This window comes from Apteryx rowi, unplaced genomic scaffold (genome assembly GCF_003343035.1).
Source record: "Apteryx rowi isolate R43461 unplaced genomic scaffold, aptRow1 scaffold_492, whole genome shotgun sequence".
Classification (NCBI taxonomy): domain Eukaryota; kingdom Metazoa; phylum Chordata; class Aves; order Apterygiformes; family Apterygidae; genus Apteryx; species Apteryx rowi.
Window position 1 is genome coordinate 62076 of NW_020450752.1, and position 8370 is coordinate 70445.

At 67.8% G+C, this 8370-nt stretch overlaps 1 protein-coding gene across 1 annotated transcript in view; it reads right to left on the reverse strand.

The window, feature by feature from the left end:
• USP21 (ubiquitin specific peptidase 21) overlaps positions 1–6025 on the reverse strand; it is a 20984-nt gene extending 14959 nt beyond the window's left edge. Inside the window, exons 1-13 of the mRNA XM_026079121.1 lie at positions 5735–6025; positions 4852–5647; positions 3476–3535; positions 2817–2940; positions 2341–2452; positions 1919–2056; positions 1561–1625; positions 1323–1426; positions 1122–1208; positions 921–999; positions 418–525; positions 155–269; positions 1–72 (exon numbers count right to left, since the gene is read on the reverse strand). Coding sequence (XP_025934906.1) covers positions 1–72; positions 155–269; positions 418–525; positions 921–999; positions 1122–1208; positions 1323–1426; positions 1561–1625; positions 1919–2056; positions 2341–2452; positions 2817–2940; positions 3476–3535; positions 4852–5647; positions 5735–5934 — 2060 coding nt within the window. The 5' untranslated portion in view covers positions 5935–6025. The remainder of the gene's footprint in view (positions 73–154; positions 270–417; positions 526–920; positions 1000–1121; positions 1209–1322; positions 1427–1560; positions 1626–1918; positions 2057–2340; positions 2453–2816; positions 2941–3475; positions 3536–4851; positions 5648–5734) is intronic.
• Positions 6026–8370: the final 2345 nt, after the last annotated feature.

An 8370-nucleotide genomic window follows, 5' to 3' on the forward strand; every position in this document is an offset into this window, starting at 1 on the left:
GGATCGTCGAGCTCGTAGAAGAGGACGTAGCCCTCGCTGGACGGCACCTGGTTCTCGCTGATGGGCGACACGCTGCGGGGATGGCGGGCGTCAGCCGCTCGGCGCCGCGGCACCCGAACGCCGGCGCCGCCGAGCCCCCGCGGCTGGCACCTACCGGGAATCGTTGTAGACCCGCCAGCCGGCCTGGTCCCTGCAGAAGGCGGTGTAGTGCCCGTAGTGCACRCTGCCCGAGTGGTTGCACAGCGCGTACAGGCTGTACACGGGGCTGCCTGCGCGGGAGGGAGGCAGAGCTCAGCGCCGCGCGGCCGCCCTCGCCCGGCACCTTCCCGATCCCGGGGAGCACCGGCGAGGGAGCCCGGCCTCATCCCCTCGCCGTCGCCACGCCGCGCGGGCCCYGCAGTCCTGCCGCCGCCTTACCTGCCTTCTCACTAGCGAATTCCTTCAGGTTGAGCTGCTGCAGGGGGAAGTCCACGAAAACAGAGCACTTCTTGATGGAGTAGCGGGTGGTGGAGAACCTGTTCAGGTCTGGGTGGCCCCGGGTTAAGGGAAGCGCTGGATCAGGAAGAGCTGGAGCAGAGCCTGGAGTGGCAGGACAGTGTGGAGCCAGGCTCTCTGTGTCACCGGGGAGCCACGTGCCACCTCCCCAGGGAGGGACGAGCAAGGGCGGCATCATCCCAGCTCCTGGTGGCCTGCGACTCGGGCACATCCCCCATCTGTGCCAGGCCGCGGTGATGACGTGCTCTCCCCGCGTCCACTCTCCAAACGTGTCCCCTACCCATCGCCCCGGTGGCACCGGGGGAACGTAGTGCCTGAGCCCCCAGCAACGATGCTCTGGGGGATTCCACGTGGGTCCGAGAGCCCCATGGGCAGAGCCCGGTGCAAACGGGCGCCTCCCACCCCGGCCCCGCCAGCAAGGATACGAAGCACCAGGATGCGGGGGAAGCGCTGGATGGTGAGCTTCTTCGTGCTCCGCGTCCTCTGCCGGCACTTGTCGCAGACCTGCCCGAGACGGGGCGCTGGGGAGAGCGGCCGAGGCGCAGAGCGGCCGCGAGCAGCCCCGGGGCCGGCCCCAGCCCAGCCTTCGCAGCCTGCCCTGCCCGGGCCAAACATCGGCCTCTTACCGGGGCATTTTCCGAGTCCAGCTCCTCCTCCTTGGTGAAAAGGCTGAAGCAGTCGTGGAGAGAGACCTTCCCGCCAGCAAAGCCTTTCTGCAGGGGGGACAGGGACAGGGCTCAGCCGGGGACACACAAGGGGCATGGGGACAGCGGGGTGGCYGGGGAAGGCACGGGGGAAGGCCACCCCGTTCTCTCCCCTGTCCCTACCTTTGGGATGGGCAGGGAGAGATCACAAAATACTTCAAAGGTGGTGGAGCGGTAGCCACAGGCCTGACACTTGAGGCAGCTCTTCAGCTGTCCTACGAAAAGATCTGGGAGGAGAGGGGAAGGCGTGAGACCAGGCAGAGCAGTGCCACCCGGCAGGGCACCCAGAAGGGCCCGCCAACTGCCTTTGGGTGCCAGGGCTGTGTCACCCCGTCCCAGGCCGGCGCAGAGCTGTGCTCACCCACGATCTTGCTGTCCTCCCTCTCCAGGTATCGCTTCCACATCTGGTTGGCGCGTTCGTCGTCACTGCAGGGAACGGCAGAGGATTGGTCCAGGTGACGTGGGAAACGGGGCCGGGCAGGAGCTCGGGTAGCAGATAGCTCTGCCCCGGCTGGGCCRGGTGCAAGCCCAAGGCAGGGGACGGCTGGGGTCCATCTCTTGAGCCCCAAAACAGGCTCTGGGGATCGGCTGCTGCAGGTCCCTCCCACAACAGCTCTCACATGCCCTCGGCAGTATCCTACTCTGTCCCTGGCCTCCAAGCGAGCTTCCTGCCACAGCCTGGAGCGTGGACCTGCCTGGGACACGTCTCCCCTCCTCACCTCAGCAGGTCCGAGTCCTCCAGCACGGAGGGCCGCTTGGCGTCTGAGAGGATGCTGGGCGTCTTGCGGCCCTTCCGGTTGATCTCCACGTGCAGCCGGTCCATGAAGAACTTGAGGAACTCCTGTGCGTCCTGCTGGCTGCAGATGGGACGTGCTCATCAGCATCCATGGGTGCCTCCATCCTCTGCCAGCACCGGGGCTCATCCCACACCCTGAGCCCAGCCATCCCCAGCCGAGCATCCTCCCCACGATAGCGTGAGCCCTCCCAGAGCTTGATGTCTATCTCCCTTCGGCTCTGCCAGGCCCCAGCGTCCCCTCCCAGCACCCACCACACTGCTGTGCCCAGGGAGGAGGGTTGGGTGTCCTGGGTGATGCATCCCTCTCCCCAGAACAGCCAGGACAGCAGTGGGGTCAGACCCTACCTGTAGCCTGTGAAGGAGGGGACATATTTCTGAAAGATGGCCTTGAAGCGCCCGGGGTTCACAGCCTCCRTGGAATCCGGGTGCCACAGGGCGGTGATGACGTCTGCGAAGGCTGCGGGGAGACGGGCCGAGCCCAGGCGTTAGCACCGTTTCACCCCTTTGACCACTGGGTCAGTCCCAATCCAGCTCCCACTCTGAGAGGGAAGCAGGAGATGCGCGGGACGGAGCCGGGCACCTTCCTCGCAGTGGGGACGGGACCCTCCTGCCGTGGCCACCAAGGGCGAGCAGGGAGAGCTCCTGAGCTCCTGGCCAGGTTCGACGTGGAGCCACTTGAGGCTAACGAGCTCTGGGTTTATGAAGGAGCGGGCCCAGGAGACCGAGCATGACGGGGCATTTATATAACAGTCAGCGGGGAGGATTAGCTCCCGCCGGGACCGGACAGAGGCCTGCTGGTTGCAGGACGCCCGGCTCCCTACCTTCGGTGAGCTCCTGCTGGGTCCGGGGACCACCGGGCTGCTCCTGGTGAAACTCCTTGCGCAGGCAGTAGTCCCKCAACGGCTTGGTGCTGCTCAGGCACTGCAGCACGGCGTTCATGAAGCACTGCGGCGAGAGCACCGAGGGCACGCTGGCACTACCCACGGCCATCCGGGCACCAGGGGTGGCCGCGGAGAGCCACCAGGTCTCGGTGGCGTCCCCCCTCAGCCCCATCCCCTTGCGCTCGCAGCTGCCGCGCACGGTCTCCCCAAGGCCCCAGGGCTCATGTTGTCCCATGGAGGCCCCGCACACGGGAAGGGTTAAGCCCGGCAGACGCGGCAGCCCCGTGGGGCGTTGCAAAGGGGAGGGAACCGCTTGGTTACGGCCGCTCCGGGTCCAAGCCCAGGGAGAGCTCCCAGGCTTGCGGGAGCCACGTGAGCACCTACTGCAGCCGGGAACCCCAGGAGACTTATATAAGGCCTAGGAAGGGAGCAGCCGCGCTGCGCAGGACGGAGCTGAGCACGCATCCCGCTCCCGTTTAGTCCCGTTGGCACAGAGGGGACGCGAGAGCCCGTTGCTTGCCGTGGGCAGGGCACGGGGGCATCAGGCACAGGGACGCGGGATATGGGGGATGCCGGGTGCGGGGGCCACGGGTGCTTACCGTGTTGCCCAAGTTCCTGAGTCCGATGTGGCCGGAGCCCAGGAGGAGGGTGTGATGGGTCTGTGGGAACACGGAGGGACAGGAGTGAATATGGATCACGGAGAGGCTAAAGCACGGTGTATTGGTCACCCCGAGGGCTCCCAGCGGGCACAGCACCATGCCAACCCATCCATCCCGGCACGCAAGGGCCAGATCTACCGTCTCCACGGGGCAACCTGCTCCAGTCAACCCTCCTGCTTCCTACACACAGACGGACGGACGAACTCACTCCCTGTCCCTCATCATCTCAACGCCAGCACCCTCCCGGCCGCATGGCAATCCCTCCCCACCGCGACATGCCAGGCCACCTCATCCGGCCGTGACACGCCGGTGCTGAGGCCGGGTGCCGGGAGCGCGGGCGGAGGAGCGCAGCTTTACCTCGCTGGTCATGAGGAGCAGCCCCATGACCGCCGTGTGCACCACCGACTCGGAGATATCGGCCCCTTTGCCCTGCAGCTCCCGCTTGGTGGCCAGGGTCCGGTGCAGCTTCCACGGCAGCTCCACTAACGTGGCTCCCTGCAGCCCCGGCATGGCTCCGGCACGACTCCGGCGCGCGGAGGAGCAGGGCAGCCCGAGAGCCGGGATGGGATTGCGGCACCAGGACCACTGGGGCCCTCCCTCTGCCTCTCTAAGCCACAGCTCATTAGCTGATCCGATTTCCCCTGGCTATTCTGGGCCTTGCTCGAGGCTCATCTCGGCGGGATTAATTAGAGGGAGAGCTACCTTGGGGACAGCGGGTGCTCGGAGAACGGYGTAGCAAAGGAAAATACAACCGCCCGCGCCCCACGCCACGCTCACGAGCGAGGGCGGTCCTGGGAGAGCCGCCGCGGGGGGACAGGCCACCGCTCAGCCCCGCGCAGCCAGCCCCGTGCAGGGCCACCCTCAGCGGGATCCGCGGAGCGGCCGCCTCCGCTCCGGATGGCAGATCTGCCCCGTGGGGACGGCGCCGGGTGCCCGTCCCACCCCTCCGCAGGCCCAGCCCCGCGATTTCAGGGCACCTAATCTCCACGTGGCCCAGGGCAAGCAGAGGATGGGACCTGGCTGCTCCAGGGGGCAAAGGGCAGCCAAGAAAACGCTCCCGCAGGCGCCCAGCTTTGTGTCCCTGCASCGGGGTGGCATCCCCCAGGACCCCCGGAGCTGAGGGGTCTCAACCCTTTCGAGCTGGGGGGTGTCTCAAGGAAGAACGGGTTGGGGAGAGGTGACAAGATACCCCTGCCCTGTCCCAAGGCCCTGAGGCAAGAGATGGGAACGAAGCCACTATCCCACACCCCGAAAACAGGCAAAACACAGCCAGAGCACACCCGACCACATCCAGGCCGTATCCCGAAGGCTCTTACAGCTGACGCCTTCTCCTCGGGCCTGCCGGGTGCTGCGGCTCTGCTCAGGGGTGGGCTGCCGGGTGCCAAGATGTCCTGGGTGTGGGTGTACTGGGGATCGGGCGCATGAGTCCTCGGGCAACCCTCAGGCCGGACAGAGAGCAGCGGGGCCATGGGCTTCCCATCCAGCCCCGGAGCCACGTTGACCCTTCGGAGCGAGGAGCTTCTCTTGAGAGCGAGCGAGCCCATGCTCAGCTGGTGGCCGCAGTCTCTCAGCACCAGGCGGCTCAGCACCGCCGCCACGTCCTCRGCCCGGCCGCCGCTCTGGCTCAGGTCCCCGATGCTGATGGATTTGGAGCGGGCCAGGTTGCTCCTGCGGCGTTCCGCCTCGCGTCCCGCCAGCGACGCGCCCGACGGCAAGGAGAAGGAGGCGCTGCCGGACATGGCGCCCGCCTGCGGAGAGCTGGGCACCCGCACCGCGTGGTCCGCCTTCACGGGCCCTCGGCGGGACACCGAGCCGCGGAGCGCCTCGCCGCGTTTTGAGGCCCGGCCCCGCTCGAGCTCCAGCTTCTTCCCCCGGTCGTCGAGCGGGCCGGGCCGAGGCGGCAGGAGGCGAAGCTTGGGAGCTGGAGAGAGCCCGTTGGCGATGGCGGAGGAGGCCAAGGCAGAGGCATGGCGCTCCTGGCTCAAGGCCCGGTGTCCGTTGGGCAGCTTGGAGGCAGCCTTGGGCTGGGACGTGACGACCGCTTGGTCTCGGGCCCGGCCGATGCGGTGTTCGGAGGCTTGGGGCATCGTGGAGACAACAGAGAGGAGAACTCTGGCAAGAAACGTGCTGGAGCTACAGCCGGCAGCACGGAGACGGATGGGAAGAGCCGGCGCTGGAGGCACCRGGGCGGACACCTACCTCTCTCGTGCCGCGAGTGTCTCTTCCCCGCCAGCTCTGGGCTCACATCCGTCCGAGGTGACCGATGGGCCGGAGAGTSCCGGCAGCGAGGGCCCTGCGGCACAACGAGAAGGGGTCCAGGTGTGGGTTCCTCCCGAACTGCCGGCAGCTGGGACGGGGCGGGGGGACAGCGCAGCCTCGGGGACACCCTCGGGCGTCATTGAGCCCCAGTGTTTGGGCTGGAAGGKCCCGGAAGAGGAGCGCAGAGGGAAAACCCCGTCCCCTCGGCCGACAGCCCTTGGGTGCCGCCGGGAGCGTGGAGCCCCAGGCAGGCTGCCGTCTTCCCTGGCGCCGAGTGGAGGTGACAGCTCCGGCGTGAGCTTCCCGAGCCGTCGAGGTGAGTCACGGAGGATCCGTTCGGCACAGCCGCCAGGCGGGTTCCTCCCACCCGCCCGCTCGCTCCGGGCTCTGCCGAATCGGAGCTCGGAGCCAGCAGGCGAAGCGGCACGGTCACCTCCCCAGCGCCGCTCCGCGAGGGGCAGCTCCGAGGAGCCGCCGCCACCCGCCTGGGGCCGCGGGGGACATGGGGATGCCCTGCACGATGGCCGGCAGCGCTCGGCACACCCGGTCATCGCCCAAGAGCRGAGGAGACGGGCCCTGCGGACCGCGGCCCCGTGTCTGGGAGCTCCTTCACGCCRGCAAGGGGGGAAGGACGGTCACGTCCCGGCCGCGGTGGCTGTCACGCAGTGAGACCCGCTGGCCCTCAGCAACCGTCGCGGCGGAGGTGGGGCAGCCCCGGTGAGTGGCCTCGGGCCACGAGGAAGGGGCCGAGCGGCTGCCGCAGTGCTCCCGGGAGCACCGGGACCCCGTCACCCACCGCGGCGCGTCCAGGACCCCACCGGGTCACACTGCAGCCGGGCCGGCCAGCAGGCAAGGTGACATGGGGGCAGGTCAGGTGCCATCGGGCCAGGTCACGCTCAAGGCAAAGGCCTCCAGCACCCTCCTGCTGCCCGGCCTGGCCCTGTCCCCCAGCCCGTGTCCCACTTGGGACATGTCCCTTACCCAGCCTGGCTCTGTCACACACATCCCCCCCCTCCATGTCCCACCCAGAACCCATCCCCGGCCATGCCTGGCCTTGTCCCCAACCCCATGTCCCAGCGAGGACATGTCCCCAGCCCTGCCTGGCCCTGTCCCCTACCTTCTCTGAGGTTCTACCTGGGTACTGTCCCTTCCCTGGCCCGGCCATGTCCCCCACCCCATGTCCCATGTGGGACATGTCCCCTGCCTGGCCTGGCCCTGGCCCTCAACCTGTGACCTACCTGGGCACCATCCCCAGCCCTGTCCCCACCCTGTGTCCTACCTGGGACACATCCCCTACCTAGTCTGGCTCTGTCACCCTTCCCCATGTCCCACTCCGGACATATCCCCTATCCTGCCTGGCCTTGTCCCCCACCCCAYRTCCTACACGAGATGTGTCCCCTGTCCCGCCTGGCCTTGTCCCCTATCCCATGTCCTACATGAGACAGGTCTCCTGCCTGGCCTGGCCCCGTTCCCTACCCCACGTCCCAACTAGGACCCATCACCAGCCCTGCCTGGCCCTGTTGCCCACCCCATGTCCCAGCTAGGACATGTCCCCTGCCTGACCTGGTTCTGTCCCCCATCCCATGTCCCAGCCAGGACCCATCCCCTGCCCTGCCTGTCCCTGTCCCTACCCCATGTCTCACCTGGGCACTGTCTCCTGCCTAATCTGGCCCTGTCCCCCAGCCCATGTCCCATCTGGGCACCATCCTGTGCCTGGCCCAGCCATGTCCCCCACCCTGTGTCCCATGCAGAACACCTCCCTGCCTGGCCAAGCTTTGTCCCCCAACCTGTGACCTACCTGGACACCATCCCCGGCCCTGTCTAGCCCCGTCACCCAGCCCGCATCCCCCTGGGACACATCCCCTACCTGGCCTGGCGCTGTCCCCCACCACGCTTCCTACCTGGGACACATTCCCAACCCCACATACCAGCCAGCCCTGTCCCCACACTGTGTCCCACCTGGGACACGTCCCCTGCCCAACCTGGCCTAGTCCTGCCTTGGCCTTGTCCCCCACCCCATGTCCCAGCCAGAACAGGCTCCCTGCCCAGCCTGTCCCTGTCCCCYCTGTGTCCCACCCAGGACACATCCCCTGCCTGCCTGGCCCTGTCCCCCTGCCATGTCCCACCTGGGACACATCGCCTGCCCAGCCTGGCCCTGTCCCCCAGCCCGTGTCCTACCTGGGCACCATCCCATGCATGGCCCAGCCATGTCCCCTACCCCCATGTCCCAAATGGAACATGTCCCCTGCTCTGTCCCCCAACCCACCACTCATGGGCACCGTCCTCGGCCCTGTCTGGTCCCATCCCCCAGCCCACATCCCCCCGGGAACGCATCCCCTGCCCAGCCTGTCCCTGTCCCCCACCGTGTCCCACCCAGGACACATCCCCAGCCTGACCTGTCCCTGTCCCCACTCCGTGTCCCACCTGGGACACATCTCCTGTCCTGCCTGGCCCTGTCACACACCCCCAGCCCGGCCTGGCCCTGTCCCCCTGCCATGTCCCACCCAGGACACATCCCCAGCCCTGCCTGGCCTTGTCACACTCCCCTCACCCCATGTCCCTCCCTATGTCCCTTC